Raw genomic sequence first — 24,492 nt, 5'->3', positions numbered from 1 at the left:
TGTCAGACCTCGTAAATACGCACCCAAATCCTCCTGTCAGTCATTTAAAACGCACCCAAAACCCTCTGCGCGGACGCCAGGTGTCAAGAAACGAGGATCTGAAATCAGATAGTGGGATGCAGGTGTCAGCAGAAGAGCGGACGCTTGTTTTACGTGGGAAGAAAAATGATTTTTCTGAAATCTCCTTCCCACTCTCTCTGCATGCACCTTTCTTCTTCCAAAAATCTGATCTTTCATTTTCTCTTTCTTCTCTCTAGAAAACTCTCCCTTCTCTCTACGATAACTCACCTTTTCTCTGCTCCGATCAACGTTCAGGCACCGTGGAAGCATTCCCGGTGTCCCAAGCTTCATCTTGAACCGAACGAGTTTCAAGTTTGAGCTGGTAAGTTTTCTCCCCTTAGTCGTTCGTTCTTTTGTTACATGCAAAACCAAATTTTGGTTGGATGCAGGGATGTAGTCTAAGTTATTTTTGATTTTTATGTGGTTCGGTTTAGTTGGAAGAGTTAAGTGATCGTTGAGGGTAGAAAGCTGTAGTCGGGCGAACCAAAAAACCTACTCTTAGGACGTTTAATCACGTATCCAGGTAAGGGAAGCTTATTTAATTTAATCTGTATGTGGTTGTCTGGTATGAACGTCCGTTATTGGAATGAATGAATATAATGCATGATGGTTGAGATGTTTGAAGTATATGAATGTGAATATGAGTAATTGTTTGGAGTATGATTTATTAACATGATATAGGTTTTACGAAGTATGTCAATTGATGTTTTATGAGAAGTTATAAGGTTCAAAAATGATGTATTGAAAAATGAGTTAAATATCAATGAAATCTGAATATGAAATTTTTACTATGATAGAGTACGTTCGTTATTGAACGGTCATTGACCGTTCGGGTTTTCTGGTGAACATAGTTAAAATGGAATTCTTTCATTTGGATAGAATCCTAATGTAGGACGAGCGCCCTCGTGTGGTAATACTATGCTTGAGCGTTCGACCAAGCATAGTTGTGCCTGAGTCTACTGTGATAAACTCAAAAATATATATTTATGTAATTGTATATTATTGTTGTTCGTAAACACCACTTCAGTAGTATCTTAATATATCTATCAAACCTTTTATTAGAAGTTTATTAGTGCTCGGTCTTATACCAAGCGCTCGTACTCATTTCTTGTATAATCAATCTTGGTAAAATAGCGTTCGTCCAACTTCAGTAATATTTTCCTTTACCATGTTCGGTCATTTACTGGCATTGGGTTTCTGTATGTGAACTATTCTAAATATAGTTCGTTAACATCTTGACGTGTCTACCTTCATTGGATCCGGCCTAGAGCCTCCATACTTGATTTATTCCTTGAGTATTGGTTTGAATTCAAGAGAGTCAGTTCATTCAACTGACTCACGTGGTAAATAACATTCGTCATATATTGTATTATTGTACTCGGTTTATTTCTTAAATCTAAAAGTAACACTCTCAGTCTTATTCTGTTATGGAACGGGAGATTTATCGGGCTCGTTCCTATCGTTCATCCTCGTCCTGAAGAGGGCTGAACGTTCGGTATTTTATGTTCTTAGAACTGATGATGAAAATAACACTAAAGGGAAAGATTATAAAGGATGAAGAGTATTTGAGAGAAATTAAAGGTTGTGGATTTTGGACGAGCGTTCCAGGGAGGAACGACTCTTGGATGAATGTTGGAATTGGTATAGTATGAATGTGGCAATGCTTAGCTGGCGGTTCATCCTGATGTTCCGTGAGTGCTCGCCCTCACGTAGAGGAGAGTAGGTCATGTGTGGGAACGACAGGAGGTCCTAGTCCTTAGGGGTACTTTGGACGGAACAGACTAACCTCGGGTGGCAGTTGATGAGAATTCCAGTTACTACATCACCCGGGTGCACGAACGTCGTAGCTACACAGAATTCATACAGTCCGGACAGTCAGTCTAGTATTAGGCCTTGATTGAATCGTATGTTGGAATGTGTTTGATGTGTTTGTATGTGAGAAATGTATGTTATTACTTGAATTAAATTACATAAGTTTACCCTGTGTTTTTCTTGTGTTGTCTCGTCCTTGCACGTCCGTCTTGTCGTTGCAATGATCATCCGTGTGGATGTGAGCAGATGGAGACGCGCTGTTGGAGGATGCGCTAGAAAAAGAGAACTTAGTTGAAGTAGAGGTGAAAACCGAACAGTAGGACGTTCGGCTAGGAGTTAGTTATTTTGGTTAGGTGGTCGTTCGTTCGCCTTTTCTTTAAGTTTTGTATGACCGCTCGGTGTTGATTTTGTAAACCGCTCGGTCAAATCCCGCTTATATTGTACAGCTAAGTTGTGGTTCTTGTAAGGCCGTTCGCCCATAGTGGTATGCTCTTTAAATGTTAAAACTGGTCTGTATTATTATTAATCGTAATTATTCTATTATATGATTAAATGCTATATTTATGGGATGTTACAAGATAGAGGAAGCAATTGCCATTTATTGTTTGAATCTTTTCAGAGAAAAATATATAAGCCCTTCTTAATCAAATTTTAGTCTGCGTAGACTGTTGAAAATAAAATTATGGAAATCGTTTAATGAATAGAAAGTTAGGGGAAATACGAATGAACTAAGAACGTATTCTCTCTGATATTGGTAAACGCAACAGAGTTGATTTCAAGATGGAAGATTTTAAAAAATGCTAAAATTCAGATGAAGATGAAAAATATTGATACTTTCCATAAGTATTTGTTAATTTATCGTATTTAAACTACAGAAATTAACATTTTAATTATATAAAATCATAAATTAAACATTGTTGTATTTATTGCATTAAATTTAAGAATTTTATAGTTAAATAATTAAATTTGGCGATTGGGATCAGTATCTAATAATTAGAAATGCAAAGCTTGTTAGTCACCAAAGAAAGAATTGCATACATCCGCAATTAAGAATTAATATTTGATACAATATCAAACTCTAAAAAACATCTTAAAATGAACTGAAAATCAAAATCAATTTAAATGGTGTGGCATATTTGATTATCATAAATACATTTGTCTATTTAGTATCATGTAAAAACGTCCTAAGTAGACAACTGAAATAAATATCAGATAATAAAATGCGTAAAACTTTCTATTTTAAAAAATTGAATAACAGAATTACATGCATAGTTATAAAAGTCACACCTAACACGCAAAAAAAAAGTGAAATTCTTACAGTTACACGTCTAAAATTTCACATATATTATACAAGTAATATTGATGTTAAATCAGTGACATGATATTGAAAAACAGAGAACCCATCATGAAGCAATCATGCAAGCATAGTATGTTCAATTAGTTCAATGGGATGAAACAAATTTAATTATATGCTAATTGATTAATGAGATGGGAGAAATTTAGGGGATGGAGGGAATCAGGAAAATGTTCGATTCTAAGGAAGCAAAATGATGCAAATTGAATATGGTGGTTCCTACCAACTTTTATAATTTTATGTATAATAATGAGACAAAAGAATGTTATGATCCGTGTATCTGTCTATCGTACAAGAGCACAAAATTCTACTATACATGCGCCAGGGTTGCTGCTGCTCAAACTTTGGAAACTGCATGGAGGCTAAAGGCAACACAAATCCAACTATAGAGATTTTTTCATGCAATGGAATTACCAGGCACAAAGTTACACTTCCTACTTTACGGAAATAAAAATTTCTCAAACATCCTAAACTCCTATAGAACACACTCAATCAGACTTGAGTATCGGATAGTGAAAACTCATGAATTAACTGGAATGCAGAATGAAGAACTGAGAGGCGGAGGCAAAACACAAACCAGATGTGGTCCAGCAGGCTTGCAGCTTATATTTGCCTCGTCAACATCTGGCAACCCTAGTAGGGGAGGGCGAACATAACCAGCCACCAGTGGCATGCATAATACTGAGATAATAATTCTTGCGCCTGTCATGACCAGAACGAAATCCATATATCAACAAAGGCATAGCACATCGCAAGTCATTCAACACTGGAAAATATCTGTTACTGAAAACAATAATTTTCTAAACAGTCAATGGATTCAAGTACCTTGTTCTGTGGACAGAGATGCGTATCCTCTTTTCCTCCCGGCTATCATCCAATTTCCAGAATTTGCCTTTACTTCATATAGCAACTCATCCTGTCAAAATTAAATACAAATGGCATCAAACAGAATCCATTAAGAGTTGAAGATCGCCCAATAATCTCAGTATTTATCCAAATTCAGACACCATATATTTAACCAAAGTTACCTCTCCGGTTTCTCCAAATAAAAGCATACAGCATCTTGACATCATTCTATAAGAATAACCATGCATGCTTAGTGGGAGGAAAGGATGAAGGGAAAAAATTGTTGATAGAGTAATGGGAAGAGGTGAAATATATTACTACATTGGGAAGATTGGAGAGAATATCATGGAAGGAACCAATTAAGGGAGTTTTTCTTGATAAAAATAAATATATTGGTTGCATCTTGGTTTTAGTACTAGCATATCAATCCCACAATCTCATGGATTTGTTTCCTAGAATAGACTATGCTTGTTTCCAAAATTATCCAATCAATGTGTGTGTGTGTATAGAAGATGTATGTAATGAGACCGAATAAGAGAAATTATTTTTTTCTAATTTTGAGATGATATCATCCTTGGGAGCCTCTTATCGTATAGTTTAATTGTAGCCTTTATTGTTGTGTAAACCCTAAGACGCAGCCTTTATTGTAGTGTAAACCCTAATGCGCAACCTTGTTGCACCTCTGTGGTCCCTATTGCAGCCTTCACTGCTGCCCCACCATCAAGCTAGTTACAAACTTTCTTGTTGTGCCTCCTTGGTCTCTATTGTAGCCTTCATTGTTGCGCCTCTGATCATAATCATAATGGTTGAAATGGAAAATGGAAACAAGCCTCATAATGTAGGAGAATTACAAAGTTCATTCAGTCTATCGATTATCTTCATTGGTGAAGAGCAAGAAACAAAATATAGTAGCAAGATTTAGTGCAAAAGAAACAGAGTTATAACCTCGTCTACTTGTGAGTTTATTTGACTTAAACGATTACTTAAATAATTGCAATTTTCAGAAGTCACTAAAATGACACTTATATGTGACAGTCAACTTGTTTTTCCTATTAGCTTAAATCTCATCTTTCATGAAAGAACCTAACATATTAAGGTTAATTATCATTTTATTCTAGAAAAGATTGTATCTAGAAAAATCAAGACTGCTTGTTAAGTCTACCGATCAACTAGCATATGTGTTTACTAAATCATTATGAGAACCTAAAATTGATTATATTTGTAACAAATTTGATACATACGATTTATATACACCAGATTGAGAGAGAGTGTTAGATATAATGGGCTTAAGCCATCTCTTTTTATTTTCCTATTTGTAAATCCATAACGCGGTGTACTTAATACACATTACGAATTCAACCTATGCCTCTCTTTTTTTATTTCTACAAGCCAAATAAAAAAAGTTATCTAAAATGGTTTCAACTCATTAAGACCATTTTGAAAGGAAAAGGAAAGACTAGCCATTTAACCAATGATGCTCCTGCTGAAGTTGATCCTAAATTCAAGTCATGGGATGAAGACTACTCCATGAACACGATCAGAGTAATTTTGTCTTTGGCAACAAATCATGATTGCAACTAAGAATAGATTCCTATATGGGGATTTTGAAGAAGAAATATGCATGGAGTTACCACCTCGGTATATACGGTAGATTAAGGTCAACACAATTTGCAAGGTGAGAAAAACACTATACAGGTAGAAACAGTCAACTAAACAATGGTTTGAAAGATTTACCAATGTTAGGATGGGCCTTAAAAACAAACAAAACCAAGGGAACCACAATTTAATTGTCAAGAATTCTAATTCAAGGGGAGTAATACTTCTATTGGTCTATGTGGATGATATCATTGTTACTGGAAATGGGAATTGAGGTAGCCCATTCCAAGAAAGGGATCTTCATACCTCAGCAAAAATACATTACTAACTAGCTATAGGATATAGGTAAAACAACTCACAAACCAGCAAGTACACCTATTGATCCAAATACAAAGTTGGGAAGTGCAAAGGATGATGATATTATAGATAAAGAAATGTACCAAAGACTTGTGGGGAGACTTATTTATCTGTCTCACATTAGATCAGATTTTGCTTTTGCTATTAGTCTAGTCAATCAATTTATGCATAAACCAAAGGAAGCACATTTTCAAGCTGCTCTTAGAATTGCTTGGTATTTAAAGGATACCAAAAAGAGGAATTTTGTTCAAAAAATAAAACAAGAATGTCAGTCTTACGACATATAATGATGCTGATTATGCAGGTTCAATTATGGATAGGAGTTCAACTAATAGATATTGCACTTTCCTTGGTAAAAACCTAGTAACTTAGAAGAGTAAAAATCGAAGTGTAGTAGCTAGATCTAGTGTCAAAGTAGAATTTTGAGCAATGACGCAAGGAATTTGAATTGTTATGGCTGAAGATTATACTAGAAGATTTGAGGATAAAGTGGGATGAACCTATGAGATTATATTGTGACAATAAATCTGCAATGAGCATAACTCATAACCTTGTACAATATGATAAACTAAATACATTGAAGTAGACAAACATTCTATCAAAGAAAAGCTTGATGGTAGATTGATTTGCACCCGATATGTGTCTACTCAAGGAAAGCTTGCAGACATATACCAAGGGCTGAGTAGCAGTAACTTTGAGAAAATTACATCCAAGCCGGAAATGGAGAACACTTATTCACTAGCTTGAGAAGGAGTGTCGAGACATTTTAGGAAGTTTTAGATTTTATTCTGTCAAAGATACTTTAGGAAGCTTCAGATCTTATTCCTATTGGTTTTAATTCTGTATATTGGTTGTATCTTGGTTTTATTACTAGCATATCAATCCCATAATCTCAAGGATTTGTTTCCAAAGATAAGTTGTGCTTGTCTCCTAAATTATGTAATCAATGTATGTGTGTGTGTGTGTGAATATATATATATATATATATATATATATATATATATATATATATATATATATATATACTGGTACCGAATAAGAGAGATTATTTTCTTATAATTTGGAGAACTTTCTTTCCTGTCTCAATTTGTTCCCAAAATTAAGGTCCCAAGATGTATGCAATGAGACTGAATAAGAGAGAAATTATTTTCTGATAATTTGGAGAATTTTGTGTCCTGTCTCAATTTGTTCCCAAAATTAAGGTACCTAGATGGTGCAAAAAATATCAAATACACAAATAAGTAGTGTCTGTATCTTCATTTAGCAGTGACACCAAACGTAAAAACACATAAATAAGTTGTTGGCTATTTGAAATCCCAGCACCAGAGAAATAGAACACCATAAAAATGTAGAATTGAAATGTTATCAAAATTGTTCTCCGTTTATTTGAACTTACATTATGTTTAGAAACTCCTTCGTCATCCAAATCCTTTAACCTTTCCACTCTCCATTGCATCTTAACTAGTTGTCCAACTCTCAGGCCATCTGAAGGGAGAGGAAGAAAACCAACAGCTAGGCAAGGATCAAGCACAGGCCTTTGCAAAGTAATTGCACTCCTGAATATTAACTCTTGTCTGGCATCATCAACTCCAGTAGATTCATTCATGACAGGAGGGTGAGCCCCAATTGTTCTACTACCAGAAATTCCGTATTTGATATTTAATATGCTTTCTGGTTGCTTCCTGGCTTCTGCATTTAGTTTTGAAAAATCAAATCAGCTTATTAACTGCATAAATCAAACTATAATAATTTCCACAAGTACTCTTATTGGGACAAGAATTTTAAAAACAGGTAAATCCAAATATCAGTCAGCTTGAAAATTTTGAACATGTCAAGACCTCAGAAAAATAAAGAATGTCATAATGCTTTAATGTATCCATAGCATAACATTCTATTGACAAGCCACCTATGCTTAATGAGTAAAACCACACAAGGAAAAACATAATAAAATAAAAATATGAACAGTAAGGTAGTAATATAATCAAAATCACTAATCAATTGTGCCTGCAGAACTAACAAACACTACAAATCAAACCATTAGAGTTTGCTTGGTTTGACGGATGGGAGGGGAGGATAACAGAAAGGAGGGGAGAGGTTTTAATTAGGTACATATTTGGTTGAGGAACGGAGAGGAGAGGTTTTAATTAGATGCATATTTGGTTGAGGAGGAGAGGATTGGAGGTAGTCCTTTTCTTGTTTGGCTCACAAGTGGAGGGAAGATATTTTAAGAATACCTTCATACCGTTATAACTGGATTTCAAAAGATAAATAAAGTTACTTTTGTCAATACACTAGAAATATTTCAAATCACCTCCCCTCCAAATGCCCCCGATATTGGAGGAGAGAAAAGAATAAGATTAGGAGAGGGGGTTTTTTGACTTCCTCTCCCCTCTTAAAAATTGAACCAAACAAGGAATTTTCAAAAGAAACTCCTTGCCATTTCCCTCGAACCAAATAATATTTTAGTGTTTAACAAAGACTACATGTGAAAGATACAAGAACAAAGTCCTCAAACACATTTGTTGCCTGTTAAGAAAGACCAATATAGAATTTCAAAAAAAAATTAGTTGAGTAATTGACTGCTGCAATTGGCCACAAATTATTAAACTTGAAATAGAACAAGCCAACCAATCAGAAACCTCTGAAAATGGGTGGGATTACAGTTTCCAAATTCTGCGGTGATTAATCAGTGCATTTATCAAAATAGTTTGGTGTAAAAATATTAAAAGCAACAATAACATCATTTCAGTGACCTCCCCAACGAAATTAAATTACCTTCTGCATTTGTTTTGTCTAGGCAGATACTAAACAAAATTCCTGCTTTGGAAGTGGGAGATATGACTAGCGGGAAGAAACTTGAATTAGCTCTACCCTCAGTTTGTCCAGTATGAACAAATCCATCTTGAAGATCAAGCCAAGCATCATATACAGTTAGTGTAGCCTTTACTTCTGAGTGAAGTATTATCTGGAAGTCATGTGAAAATTTGCATACTTTATCAATGAAAAATAATACTATAAACTCAGAATTTTAGTGGTTACATGAGCAAATATTATTGTTATATTTCTGTACAGATATATAGGAATCTTCATACAAGTAGAAAGCTCATAATATTAGCAGTTGAATGAAGTCATAAAGAATAGACCACTCAAAAGCTTAAGAAATTTGGGAAGGCAAATGAATGATTTATATATAACATATCCCCTCATGCAAGAAAGCTTTGGAGTTGAAACATGGACAGTGCTCAAGTCTACAACAACTTCGTCAGAAATTTTATTTAGAATAATACAGGAAGGTTATGGAGGGTGTGATAACATGTCAATCCAATCATTCCAAAATTTAACTTGTTTGGTGGAGCACCAAATGGTTTTAATAACAAATCAACAATGGTTTGATTGAAGCATCTTATAATGAGATGCAAACCTTGTCACTGACCTTACAGAACTCCTACACTTGTCATAAATCAACCATTCCAAAAGCATAAGAGTGTGTATGTTTCACGAATTAAAAGTTCAATCCCAGAAATGTAATATTCCCATGTTCGTTATAACTATTGAAAACTTATTCCCAAGATTGTTTGTTCCTGGGAAAGTAGTAATTTATTTTTACTGTGTTTTTCTACAATTTCATTCCCATGGAGAGGAGTGGGAAAGCTCCCTACTGGAAGTTATTTTTAACACACCTGTAGCATTCATTTTTGCTTTAATTTTATTTAAATTTTTTAAAATTATTAAGGAATTCCTTGAAATATAAAAATGTAACCCATGTTTTTATATATACCTAAAAATAACATTCCTAATTACAATACTTTTGGAAATGTGATTCCTGGGAATATAATATGATACCTTCCCCTAAGTTAGGTAAAGATCCATGAATGGTTTAATAATGACATAATTAACATACCATGCCATGCAAGAGCCCTTTGGGCTTGAATTGTGCACAAAACACAGGTCTTCAACATTGTGCTCAAATTCAATTTCTTATTAGAAAATGGAAACAACAATGATTAGTTTTCAGACAACTTGGACGTAGACTCTCTGATATCATGTCATTAACCAACTGTATTAAAAGCTTAATTTGTTAGGAGAAGGTACATACATAAGCATTTAACAGCTATTTGCAAAAAAAAAAAAAAAATAGCTGAAAGTACACATTCTTTTATGATGGCTAAGTAATATGAAAACACCTTGAGATTTACATATTCCAAATAAGGTCATATTAAGCATCATGACCTTGAGATTTACATATTCAATCTATCTTTCATTTTTTTCTCTCTGCAGGTAGCAATCAAAGTTAGTCCAAATCAAAAATAGGCAATGGATTTATTATTTCCACTTTTTGGCACAAAAAACTATGAAAGGGACAATATTCTATGCTTTGATTCCGTTATCTTTTTAATTCATGATTGTTAATGGTATTTTTTTTTATCAGCATATCGTTCAAAATCAAGCGCAATTACATAATTATGAAAATAAATATCCATACCTGCAGAAGCAGGGTGCCGTCATTGCATTTATCAGTAACACGTGTCCTCACATAGAAAGGATCTGTAAAATGAACTGCTAGGGTCCTGGATATCAAGGTAAGAGACTATTAAGCAACCAGTGGCAGAGTATCTAAAAGTCATACCCATGACATGCAAAATTCAACGGATGTATGATATATCATGTTGATTCAAACATAAGGGTGAAGGGAAATGGAAAAACCTTTCAAATATCTGATTGTGGAATGCTCCAAATTCAAGTTTCAGAGCTATTGTTCTCATTCCATCTACAATACTCTCTCTCCTTGTTGTGGCTGGAAAGAGAAAACAAAATCAGTACATTTAAAAGAGAATGTATGGAGCCATCAAAACTTGTCACCATATTAACCTGAAGAAGATCCTCTGCTAAGTGTGTCACTGATGGCACGTACCAGAACCCAAAGAATAGAAGGATTGTCACTTGCCCAATTCGGAAATTCTATTTTGCCATCATTAAGTGTCAAGCGTTCAAAATTTTTATCAGAATTTAATTGAGCACAGTCATTTTGCAGCTGGTCATCTTTATTCTGTGATACACCAGCATAGCTTTCCATCTCAATTACATGTGACTCTTTAATCTCCAACCCTGGACCAGTATCGATATGCAAGACAGCAGCTTTGAGGGAGTATTTAACAGGTCGAACTAAAATTCCAACCCATTGGTGTTCATTTATCAACAAAGCAGATGAAACAGCAGCATCAAGATCAACAAGAGCTCTAGGTTTGAAAACCTAAAAAGAACAAAAAGGAATTATTAGGTAATTAACTTTTTTTTGTCACCAAAAAGATAAAGAGCACTACTGAAAACAAATGGTAGATTGTAATTACCAGAAACCTATACAACATCAATTTAAGTTCAGGTTATGTACTGATTAAGAGGAGAACAGGAAGGAAGTAAATTAATAAGAATAGAAAATGTCACACTGCATTACTTTTTTCATCTTGCTAAAAGTCTACCTTCAAAATGGGTTTAGCTGGCTTTTCATAACTCATAAAATCATCACTATCTGCAGGACCAACTTTTGAAAAACTGTGAGATCTAAACCTTAAATCTCCAATCTGTCCAGTGAGAACTCCAAGAACATAAGATCCTGGTTTCTGAGGTGGTAGATCTAAGGTAATAGTATTCCGACCAGGGTGTAACACAATAGGTGTAGAACTTTTCAAAGCCTAAAACAATTTAAATAATTGAGTTAATCAGAGAAGAAATAATTAAAAGCTATATACTTCTCATACTATAGTTGAAAAGAGTAAAATAGCTCCTAACAACAAATACCTACCTTTACACCGTCATCAGTATTATATGTTGCATTTAATGTAAGAGTGATTGAATTAAGAGTTATATCGTCTGGAAACCCACTCCATACAGTTACAGAAAGGATACCGGGATCTCTATCACATAACTCCAAAGGAGGACCAGGGTTTCCAGAAAATGTTATTAATGACGATACATCAAGATGTATAGGGTCCTTCATTTCACTATGAGCAAGACGAATGACTTCTGATTGAAAGGCTTGGCGCTCCTTGGTCAAAAACAATCCTTCATCAAGAGAGAGTAACCTCACACAAGATAGTAAGTAGCCAGCTTGATCATTGATCATCTTCTGACACTCGGCTAAATTGGGAAGAACCTCAGCCAACAAATCCTGCCATCCTTCACCAGCATACAGTGCACAAACCTTTTCATATGACTCTGCAGCTCGATCAAAATTCCCATGCTTAAAAGCGACAGCTGCTATCTCACCATCAAGGACAACACCATGTCTTTTCCACCAGGAACGATGGTAATTGTCAGCAGCACCTTTAGTTAGCTCTAAATATTTTTTCTGCCCACAACCAAGATACATATTATTCAAAGAGGTAAAGTATTAACAAACATGTTTACAAGTATTCAAGGAGCATTCGATAGGAGGAAAATGTAAAACACAATCAGAGATGTGGATAAATTATTAGAAACTATCAAAGAGGGATCTTGGAAAGTAATTTCATTGAGCTTGTACTATGCATCACACTAAGACGATACCTCAAATTCCTCAGATGATGATAACGATCTCCACAGTTCTGGACTAGAAATGGTTTGCTTCAAAGCATGCTCAGCTGCAATGAAAATCTCAGCAAGCCTCATTGGTCGGTCAATTGAACTATCGAAGTTTCCTGGTGAAGAATTTGTACGTGTCATGGAATTTGGAGGTGCTTTGTGTGGTGACATTCTTGTGGATGCATCGAAACCTGATCTGTCAGCATACAAATCAGATTGATAAAAAAACCCGAATTGTAATAAGAAAAATATAGGATTTCTGGTCAAGTCATGAAAAAAGAATCCATTTGTAGCAAAATATATTGCATTTTATTACCCATCCATTGGACCCTGACGACTATCAAACATTTCAGACACATTTCCAGCCGAAAGTGAAGCCCTGCGCCTGTTGGCCTCTCGCAGAAGAACAGTAGGTTCAAGGGGCAGGGGTTTCCTCTGGATACCAAAGTGCTTGGTTCTGGAAGTTGTTTGGAGAATAAGCTACAAATATATAATCATATTATTTAAGGTAAAATATGATGGGTATAAATCTTAGGAAACAAATAATAATAATAATAATAGTAATAATAATGGAATAATAATAAAACATACAGCATAAACTCAACTCAACCCATTTCATATGTAAATTTGTTCTCATTATTTCATGTGAGATTCTAATTCTACAAGAAATCGTTAGGATGCTCCAACTAGGGTAAGGGCAGAAGGAGAGATGTTAAGAAGTGGATTTTAAGCCTAACTCAATCTCACAAAACTAACTTGTAATATGAGGTTTGCACCTACTTATATACTCTAAATTGACCTTATCTCTCGTCGATGTGGGACTTCCAACACATCTCCCTCACGCCGAAGTATATACATCTCGTGCGTGGAAATAGACACTAATGGATGGTCCGATAGCGGCTTAATAACAGGTGGAACAATATGTCCAACAAATATCAAATCTCTCTAGGATAGGTTCTAACTCAGCTCTGATATCATGTTAAGAAGTGGACTTTAAGCCTAACTCAATCTCACAAAATCAGCTTATAAGATGAGGTTTACACCCACTTATATATTCTAAATTAGCCTTATGTCTAGTCGATGTGGGAGTTCCGACAAGAGGGATTATAGACTATAACAAAACTGGCATAGCAACTTTAGTAAAATATTGTGAGTCTGCATTACAAGGGAAATGAGAGACGGTAGTGTAACCATTTGGGTAGAATATTTTCTCTATCATGCCACAGTAAATTCAGTTCCCATGAAAGACAAGCAATTTTTTCTACTTCTAGCTAAAAACATATTTTCAATTTATAATACAGGAATAAAAGAAATGACAAAACGCCTTGAACCAAAAATTAAGTAAACATGTTTACAAAAAAAAAATGGGTTTGAAACAGTTGTATGAAAAGCATAGCCATATATTGTTCATTGGTGCCTTCGGCTGGTGCAAAATATGTGGGCTCATAGGGCAATATATTTCAATTCCAATAACATGTGAATTGTTGACAGATGGAGGCCGGACAGACCAGTTTAGAAAAAAATATCATGACTGCTAAAAATTACTTTGTATGATTCACATCAACTTCGATGTGAAGATTCTAAAAACTTTTATGTTGGCTATTGGCTGCATCATACAGCCCTCCTCTATTTTATACACATGGAACTCTGCACCACACAGGTACTGGGGTCAGGGGAGACAAATTCCTAATTAAGATCCTTTTTCATACTCTGTCCACACCAGTTGATATATTAGTGAAATGTCAAGGGGTGAACAATTTTTGTTAATTATACTCTCTGTTGGGTGACAAAATCTGGTAAATTGTGAAGTCATTCCCATCATTTTGACTACAATACCTTTTCTTTCTCAAGCACCTCTACGGATGAGTCAGCAGGAACTGAAGGCCAAACAGCTGGCTTTGGCCATGGTAGCAAGCTGAGGGAAGCACTGCACAAAGGGAAAGAAACAACTATTAAACCAGAAACAGGGAACACTATACCAACTGCGATGTAACTAATCATGCACTACACGGTTAATGAAAGGAATACAGCATGATCTGATTAAGAAAATGCAAAAGAAAATGTTAGACTTCAATCACAAAAAAATTTACCTGTTGACAGGACTTCTTTCTATATCAGTTCCATACCCAATTAAATAGGCAAGCCTCAAGAACTGCCAAGACATACATTTAGAGAGCAATTCTTGTTAACAATGGTATGGAACACAATAACAATGTAGTTGATAATCAACGTGGCAGAGAAAACGAGGATAAAAAAGATGCCGTTGATTCAACTCCATTTCTAAATGGTGCATTTTTGTCATTGGAGTTGTTTCATTTGAAGAGTGGATCAAAACAAAATAGATATCCAGTCTATTTACCAACTTCATGAGAATCCTACCTTAACTCTAGCCAGAGAGTATAGGTCACCCAGAAGACGAAAAAACTCCTTCTCTATGTCAGGCGCCACATCTCCATCAGTATAATTTGAAGTGGTTGCTTTAATTAAAGACATGCAAGCAGTTGCTACCCAGACTTCACGCATACAAAACGGCAGAATCCGCTGAGAAGAAATATCATAATGAAGTCAAAATGGGAGAAACGAAAAAATTATACAACTCGAACAGGAATAATACAGTAATATAGACACGTGAAGAGAGAGCATCTGATCAAAAACAGTAAATCAAATACCTCATGCAAGGACAAGGACTTAGAGAAGCTTATTATGAATGAATAGCCTCGTGTTGCAGCCTCAATGGGACGATTTAGCTTGAATAAGAGCTGCAAAATGACAGTAATTTAGTAAGCCACATAGTTCAGTTAAAGGATGGTTACTTGCAATATAGTACCTGAACACAAAATGTCAAAAAGACAACACAAACAGATAGTCGATAAAAAGGCTTTGAACATTACAAATTTTGGAGCACAAACATCTCTAAATCAGTGACAAAGACCAAATAGATCCAACTTTAAGAATTGTTAAATGGATTAGTGACAAATCAGGTCATAGAGAATGGTACTGCACAAACACCATGTTGAAAAGAAACAGGGAATAATGAATTTTTTTGTGTTGTGTACATACATGAATATCCTTATTTATAAAGAAGAGATATACAATATTAAGAAAATAAAGTCAACATCTAATAACAAGAAATATTTGGTAAGATATTTCCCAGTCATATCATATCATATCTCCTTATTTAACATTGTTGGAATTCCTACATCGGTTAAAGATAAGACCAATTTTTAATATATATATATATATATATATATATATATATATATATATATATATATATATATATATATATATATATATATATATATATATATATATATATATATAAATGCAAAGCTCACCTTACAAGCTGATTTTGTAAGATTGAGTTAAACTTAAACTCCATTTTTTAACATGATATCAAACCCATAGGTTAGGGTCTTTCCCAGTGAAGTTTGATGTTTGTTGGGTCTATTATTGCATCTACTATCAGGCCACTATCAAACCACTCATTAATTTCTTAACAAATGTAATCAAATCATATGACTAACATGAAAACACAAGACTTTTGAACCATTTGACATATTTTTCTAAATTTAAAAGAAATGCACACTTTAGAATGTATGAGGTGAGGTATTCTAGATCTTTAGCAAATGCTATGATATTTAACTAATAAAGTCTTTGTAATGTTCAAGAGGATCAATATGAAACAGAAAAGAAGGTTTGTTATCCAGCACTTGTACAAATATGTATATATTTGGGACAATAGGAAAAATAAATACAAGATGCAATTTACTTGAAAGAATAATTAGGCTAACAATTCTAACTCTATTCTCCAAGTGACAATGAATCCAGGCAACTTGGAATGTGAAACGTCTTTATTAATATGTAATTTACAACAATACATATGTAATTATAGTATTAATATTTGTTAATCAAAGATTTGTGCAATTATTACTAAATAACAGAATTAACTTCATGATGCACTTAAAGAAAACAAAATTATAAACTTTGAGCAGGATTTACAAGTATATTCTTTGGATTTTGACAGTAAATTGCATGTGAAACAATTAATAACGAAAATAAACATCCCAGCTTTCTATAAAAGACGGTTGCAGGCTGCTCAGTCTCAACATTTATTTAAAGCACTTGAACAATCAAATGCCTCCAGTGATTACGCAGAGGTCCATATACTGGCATACGAGAGGAACAAAAGGAATATTATAGTTAAAAAAATAAATGGCTTTTAAGCAGCATATTATCTTTTAAACTACCAATTTTTCGTGTTTGCATGCAAATTTTTTATATTTATTTTAAATGAATGCAAAAGTTAAAATTCAGTCTGATCTATAAATTGCATCTTAAACACTGTTTTCAAAACCAAATTGGTCATTAAACCAGTTAAGGTACTAGTTCAAGGTGTAATGGTTCAATCGATGGGTCGAACCAATACTAATAAAATTATTTTAATAATTAAAAACACACTAAACGATGTAAAAAAAATATATAATATCATAATTTTATCTTGCTCAAAACTAAATAAAACTTAAATTTATAGGTTCTTACAATTTATAATGCATAAAAAGTTTAAATAAATATGTATCACATTTAAACTCCAAGAAAAAAGTTAAAATTGTAATTATTATTATCTTTGTTGAACCGGTTTTTTACTAGTTTGACTGGTTCACTGGTTCTGTACATTACCAGTTGTGCACCACAACCGAACTAGACGAGGGACTGATTTTCAGTATGACCAGCGGTCCAATTTTGAGAACCATGATCTTAAATTATATAATATAAAAAATAATACAAGCAAAGAAGCAGCTCAGCTTACAAGCATCAAAGAAGACATTAGGGCAAAATCAACCTAAATTTGTTTTACCACAAAGCTGCTAACATATTTAGCATTATATAAGTGTTCTGGCCAGGGCAAACCTTTGATTGACATGCAAATAGATACTGTCTGAATTCAAACTCCCTAAACGTGTCCTCTTGAACCATCTGTGTCAATGGTTTATTTATTGGATTAAGCAATGTTGCCTGATCATCACCATGATCAGCCCCTCCAAAATCTCTCTGCTTTCCAGTCATGTTAACTGCATTCATTTCAGTCATTTGAATCAATTTTCATTGTTCACAAGAGACTATCTGTTAGACACAAGATTTAATGTTCCCGTGAAGGGGGTTTATAAAGCACAAAATTGTCAATCTAAAAACATCAACTTTATTTGGCAACAACAACAACAGAGAAAGAAACTAAGCATCAAGCACCTGTTTCAAGATAGCAGAGTTCCAGCTCATCATATTCTCGTAACGCATCATCATGAAGGTGAGCCATTTCAAACATAAAAGCCAAGCTTTCCTGAGCACAGAATACAAATTTATTAAAAGATCCCAAAAGCTCCCCGAAATAGTAGAAAGGGGTAATTTATAAAGAACAACAAAGATTGGACTTTCATACGTCAAAATCATTTATTGCACTTTTAAGTATAATTCATCAAAATAGCATTAACCTTTAGAATAAAAAAGTTGCAGAAGTTCCAGACTGGCATGAGGCGCTGTTCACTGAGCTTTCTTATCTCATCCTCATAAAATTGTACACGTCTATCCAGGGTATTTCTGATGCATTCCATTATCTTTGATTCTAGATCCTCCCAAAAGTTTGCTTCAGGAAAATGCATGTCATATTTGCAACATCTAGATGAGGAAGAAACCATGTTAAAAGCAACAAATGAGAAGGAAATAAGATTGTCAATAAAAAGGGAAGGAATTAAGTTGTCATTGATGCAATTAAACTAAATATTAAACATAAACTTGAATAACAAATCTTTTATCTTTCTCAATTGTTATTACTTCGTTTGGTAACTATCGCTGTGTTTTTTCCTAACTCTATCATCAAAATTCTCGACCACTTGCATGTGTAATGTAAACAGATGATTCCATAATATTTATTTATGAAAGAAAGAAGAAAAAGTATTGATCAAATAATCCTATTGAAAGAAACTATAAGAGTGAACCTTGAAGCTAAATTCCAAGCACCCCTTTTGCTTTCTATATCGACACATCAAGTTCATACTAACCAAAACAGTAAACAATTAAATAGTTTAAATTCCTATGTGTTGATCATATTCTGTAATATATGCTAAAAAGTTGATAAAACATATTGAGTTGTAAAGAATATCAGCAAACTATCAACAAAACATTCAAACTTCCATTGGAGAAGGGAAGAGCTCACTTGTTGCAAGTCTAATTTGTCAAGTTACCTTTCTCTTTTTTTGGTATTAAACTCAACTTCAAGTTTAGCATATACTTTCTTCGCCATTTTGTTTGCCTGATCATTAGCTGGATGAGCTTTTGATACAAATACAACGAACCACTCCCTTTCTTCATTTTGGACAATTAATTTCAAACGTGGTTTAAGGATGGTTTTGAACTCATCTAGATCCTGGGAATAAAAGTAAGAGTTAAACTACACAATAGATCCACAACTGAATCAATAACTGAAAGAATTATACAACAAAAACCTATTAAAACCATGAAATTAAGCTCTTATAATGGATTTCTGCATTATATTATCAGTATATACTGCTATTCAAAGAACTCCCAAAAACATGTAAAAAACATCAGCATTGTTTTACACAAGCAAGAAAACTAACCACAATCAGGCTAATTCAACATGATAGTTACACACCAAGAATAGATTAACCTATGAAATAAAACTCCTAAATGGATTTCATCAGCAGATTAACAATAATGTCTGTTCCAACATTCAAAAAAACTTCAAAAAACATGTAAAAAGTGATCAGGATTGTTCTCACAAGAATCAAGGAAACTAGCAACACATCAGGACATCAGGGTGTCATCAAGCTAATTCAACAGAACCAACAAGAAATAACATTTAAAATGCAATCTTAATGCAAACAAAAGTTACAAATGGTGAGCAGGAAATGCGTGCAGAAATAAACCTAGTCAAATCCAATGAATTAAAATGGATTCATTGTAGCAACTATCTGAAGACTGAACATTTTAAATAAAAAAGGATGTCATGCAACTTATTTATAACCATAGAAGCTAAAGAAGTCAGGTGCAAATCCAAAATGTTGTTTTTCCGAAATCACTTCACATTAAATTCATTGGAAATTGAAGCTTGGACAAAGAATACACACAACATTACCTTGTGCAAAAGCAATATAACTACAAGAAAGGATTAACTAGGACCCAATGTCAGCTCCCTAATTAAAAAGGTTGCATACCATGTAAGAAATCTTAACCAAAACAGATTGGACAAATCGTCGTCTTAACTAAAAGCTCAAAAGTTAAGTATAAGCCCAAGAATGTATCTAAAACAGACAAAATGTTATATTTGAAAACAGATTTTTTTTCCCAATAGGAAAGGCATAAGTCATTGTAAATTCTTACTATCAAAAGTAAACATAAAAGTACCTTTCTATGTAATCAGTTTTATCAAACGTATTTCAAGTATTTGTTATTCACTAACCTATTAAAAACCTTTCTTTCAACTTGGTAAGAATTGAATCAATATGCTTTGCATGTTATTTACCTGTTACTTAAGGTTTTTCACTCAAATTCAGTTGCACAAAATGTAGCATCACTAAGGACGTGTTTAATTAAAAGACTGTAAGAACTAATAAAATAAAAGGTTGTCACATGAGGGCTTAATCATGAGCTTTACTTTTATGAAGATTATTGAAATGAGCCAAAAATAAATTTTACAAAGGTCAGAAGACCAAATAAGATTCTTAAAAGCTTTTCCAAACACTTCCTAAGATATATATATCAAGCATCCATAAGGAGTAAATGAATCAAAAATGTAACAGAAAGAGCTGCAAAATGTGGTAAAAATCATAGTGGACCTCCCTCATCTTGAAAGGAACAATAAAAATATATGTAGCTTGCAAAACTGATTGATAGTTTCATTAAATCCAGATGGCTGCTATATAGTCTTCAAAATATATAACCACAAACATCTTTTCTTCTGATTAATAGCAATTTATTCCCTCTATTATAACATCAAAAAAAATTTCTCATCTTCTAATGTAAACTAAAAGCAATACCTTATTCTTTCTACTGTAACAACACAAATCCCTTGATTCTCTCCCTTAAACTAACTGTAACTACAATACAATTCATTTATTTCATTCAAATCAAGCATGCCCAACACCTACCTTCCTGAGCTTCGAAAAGGTCTCAAGTTTCAAGGCTTTAGTCATTAAGTCTACAATCTGATCCTGTGTTCCCACAATGCATCAACCTCACTTCTCCATCTTTTGTAAGATCTCTTAAAAAGTAGAAGCACACTCTGTTATGTTTGCTTTTTCCATGCATGACTGGATTTTTTTAAAGTTTAATGGTTGAGTTATTATCACACATGATGCTCGTGCTACCTTCTTGAGCAGGGTTTAAATTTCTCAAAAACTCTTCTCATCCACATAGATTGACATGCACAAGCAGCAGCAATAAACTCTGCTTTAGTAGTTGAAAGAGCAACATTTGGTTTATTTTAGACATCCATGACACTGCTCCCGAGCTTAACAAGCAAAAAATAACCAAATGTACTTTCAGAATCTTCACCTAAAATCTGTGAAAGCAAGCAAGTCTTCTTCTCCTCCCTTCTTGAAAAAAGATCCCAAAGCCTTTTATCATGATTCACAACTTCGAGAAACAAAGTTGGATCATCACTCATAATGTTTTGTACCATGTAGGTTTATGCTTCTTCACTCAACTCCAAACCACTCACAATCCTTCCATCCAAGCTAGTGTCCTCCTTCTTCTTTCAATTGCATTTACATGTGAATTCTCTACTTCATTATTAGCATTATTACCCTTCATATAATTTTCATTATTAACATCACTACCCCTCACATTATCTTCACTAGCATTACTAAAATCTTCATCTTCCTCTAAACCATAATGTTACTCTCCCTTCCATGCTCTCCCTCACTTTCCTCACTATTAGCCATCATCACCCCAAACCAATTTTTCTTCTATTTGTTTTTATAATTTCATTCTCAATCTCAAACTTTTTTCTTCCTCAAACACTACATCCTTACTAATTATAATTCTATCTTTGGGTCAAAATTCTTATCATCAATTTGAACTCTTTTTGTCTTTGGTATGTGCACAGGTACTAAGATATTGTCTTCTGGTCTTATATGCATGTATGAGATTCAATGTCAGCACACCATTCACTATTCTTAGGAATAGGATTATGGTGTTGCTTATTGACAAAACAATCTCCACAAGAAACATTTAAGACTTCCAGCTGAGGAAGTCCATGCATCATATTCTTTTTTGTTTGTAGTGTCTTTAATCCCATATAGCTTAAGTGTCCATACCTTTGATGCCAAAAGGTAAGTTAGTTTGAGGAAGTATCCAAACATTCTTCAATAGGAGCACTGTTGTTGGAGCTCTCATTGAGAAGAATAAGCATATGATTGGTACTCATGTTCGTATGTGCAATCAATCCTTTGCTTCGATGATAGAGATTATATATTCCATTTTTTATGAAATGGCAAGACCTTTTTCTTGCAACTGCCTCATACTCAACAAGCTGTTTAGAAACATAGGAACATAAATTACATCTTGATAAGAAAAGTAGTTCCATTAATCGACAATCTTACATTGCCTTTTCCAACCACAGACATTGGAGAGTTATTTTCACACTTAACAGAATGCTTATGTTCTTCCACCATGTTAGAGAACACTCCTATGTCTCCACACATATGATTAGAACATCAAAGGTTCAAAAACCACGCATCATTTCTTTTGGTTTTATTTTCTTCTGCAAAAGCCATCAAAAGAAGCTCCTCCTCTTCTTCATCCAATTCAATGTAATTTGACTCTTTGTTCTATTTGAGACATCCAAATTGAAAATGTCCCAAATTGTGGCACTTCAAATACTCCACCATGGCCTTTGAGAAATATTGTCTTCATTGTCCACATCCTCGACCCCTATTCGCTCCTCTTCCTCTTCCCCTTTCTCAACTATTTTCAACCTATGCTTGTTCCCCATCTTCACTACTTCTTTTAAACTTTTGTTCATGAACTACCAGAGAGCTTTGAAGCTCGTCAACAATATTCTTTCTTTCTCCTTTGACTCCTCAATCGAAACCACAACATAGGTGAATCTCTCCATCAATTTTTGAAGAATTTTCTTCAAAGATTTTCCCAACTGTTACAACTTTACATCAATCAACACAACCCCTTCATCGGACTCCTCAAAACTAGTTTCAACCAAGCTCCCTATACCATTGGCACGAGGAAGATTTTCCATCAACTCACTCTAATAATCATAAGTAAACCATCAAAGTGAGGAACTTTTGCTGAAATCATTTTGTCGGTCACCTTTGTGTTATGCTCTATTCTCTCTTAGCTAAGTTGAAAGGAACTAAAAAATATATCTAGCTTGCAAAACTGATTGATGATTTTATTGAATCAAAACATGTAACCACGAATATATTTTCTTCCCCCTATTAATAGCCATTTACTCTCTATATTATAACATCAAAAACCTTTTCATCTTCTAATTTATAATAATAACAAAAATACTCTATTCTTTCTACTGTAACAGCAAAAACCTCTTTGCATCTAACCTCAGATGTTATTAAAACATGCAATTTTGTACTGCAACCTTAACAATATAAACAACTGGAATTCTTGTTACCTCACAGGTGACAAGTACAACTGTTGCATAAGGCTCTCGAAACCAAAATAAAAACTGCTCCTGAGGGAACCGGCTGCGTAGTCTTGAATCAGTAGTTAATATGAACTCGGCTGGCAATGTGTCAACAAAGACAGGGTTCCGCGTCTTGTTATTCAAAGTCGCCCGTTTGAACGGCAAACGCCCCTCAAAAGCAGGTTTGACAGTCGGCCACAAGTCACTCACATCCTCCACTGAGAATCAATTGACAAAGCATCAATATAAAGTCACATGCACACAAATGCTCACGCACACATCCAGATCAATAACACTACATCTATTGTTTATTACTGTTTCTGCTTCCACTGCGACTATTCACTAACGACAACAGTTGAGATTATTCTTGCAGTTGACAATGGACCTCTCTCATCTTTACCTTAAAACGATCATCACAATACATTGAAATTGAACTATTGCTAGGTTCGATAATTACAATCAACAATTATTGACAATGCTAATATAACATAGGCAGAACAATAAATTGCAGCGAAAGGCAACTAAAACCCTACACCACGATCTAAAACTGATACAGAGTTCCTTTAAAGATAAAAACGGAAAGAAACGGAGCGTTTCGATGTGATTGCGAATAGCACAATGCTTGGAAACCACAAGCGAATGCAGAGAAAACGGAGGAGATTGGATCTTCGGTTAAAAAGCATGAAATACCTGAAATGACGAGGCGATCGGAGGCGTTTTTTATTGTCTGGAACTGAGCGAGGAAGTTGGCCATGGTGGATCTGAAGAATCAGGAAAGATCCATGGAAATGAAATCACGGAGAAAGAGAGAGAAGAGAGTGCGGTGTTGCAGTGAGTGAGAGTGTTGAGTTGGAAGAGCTAGTTGGAGTATGGAGTTCGGAGAGGTCACGGCCCGCAGATCTAGTGCTTCGCGGTGTACACCATCACCGTTCGCACATTTCATCAGACCGTTGCCTCAGCCGTCATGTCACTCTATGTATGCTTATTTTCTTCCGTGGGAAAATGTTAACTGCACTTTGCTTCTGAGAATCATTAGAGTTAATACCGCTCTCGTTTGCATATTAACTGTGTACAGAGTATATGGAACTAGTTTTTTTCTTTAACTAGAGTCTCTTCAAGTTATATTTTAATTTTATTTTTATTTTATTGTTCTTATTTTTATATATTGGTATATTTTCTTGTAAGATAAAATAGAAAAACAATTTATCTACACCAAATAGAGAAGTTGTGTAAGGGC

General features: G+C 34.3%; 1 protein-coding gene across 1 annotated transcript; it reads right to left on the bottom strand.

Annotated features, from left to right (window-relative positions):
- Window positions 1-3,423: 3,423 nt before the first annotated feature.
- CLUB (TRAPP II complex TRAPPC10/CLUB) lies at window positions 3,424-24,290 on the bottom strand. The gene is made up of 21 exons (XM_047308334.2): window positions 23,946-24,290; window positions 23,244-23,473; window positions 18,823-19,004; window positions 18,073-18,256; window positions 17,831-17,921; window positions 17,495-17,655; window positions 15,253-15,342; window positions 14,963-15,124; window positions 14,674-14,735; window positions 14,420-14,510; window positions 12,900-13,063; window positions 12,569-12,779; window positions 11,826-12,371; window positions 11,503-11,715; window positions 10,895-11,276; window positions 10,730-10,820; window positions 10,509-10,593; window positions 8,801-8,990; window positions 7,422-7,714; window positions 4,052-4,142; window positions 3,424-3,928 (listed from the first exon to the last, which is right to left on the bottom strand). The coding sequence occupies exons 1-21, from the start codon at window positions 24,007-24,009 to the stop codon at window positions 3,747-3,749; spliced, it is 3,765 nt and encodes a 1,254-aa protein (XP_047164290.1). The 5' UTR covers window positions 24,010-24,290; the 3' UTR covers window positions 3,424-3,746.
- Between the last annotated feature and the right edge of the window lie 202 nt (window positions 24,291-24,492).

This window comes from Vigna umbellata, chromosome 6, assembly GCF_029865625.1.
Source record: "Vigna umbellata cultivar VRB3 chromosome 6, Vumbellata_1.0, whole genome shotgun sequence".
Taxonomy (NCBI): Eukaryota; Viridiplantae; Streptophyta; class Magnoliopsida; order Fabales; family Fabaceae; genus Vigna; species Vigna umbellata.
The sequence above is the reverse complement of the archived record's forward strand: the minus strand, read 5'-3'. Positions and strand labels throughout refer to the sequence as shown.

What these genes read in the sequence shown, in the direction of transcription:
- CLUB (XM_047308334.2), bottom strand. Translation starts at nt 24,009, where the DNA reads ATGGCCAACTTCCTCGCTCAGTTCCAGACAATAAAAAACGCCTCCGAT. An exon ending in AGGTGCTTGAGAAAGAAAAG is followed by an intron (nt 13,064 to 14,419) that starts GTATTGTAGTCA and finishes ATATATTTGTAG; the next exon opens with CTTATTCTCCAAACAACTTC. An exon ending in ATACTGATGACGGTGTAAAG is followed by an intron (nt 11,716 to 11,825) that starts GTAGGTATTTGT and finishes AAATTGTTTTAG; the next exon opens with GCTTTGAAAAGTTCTACACC.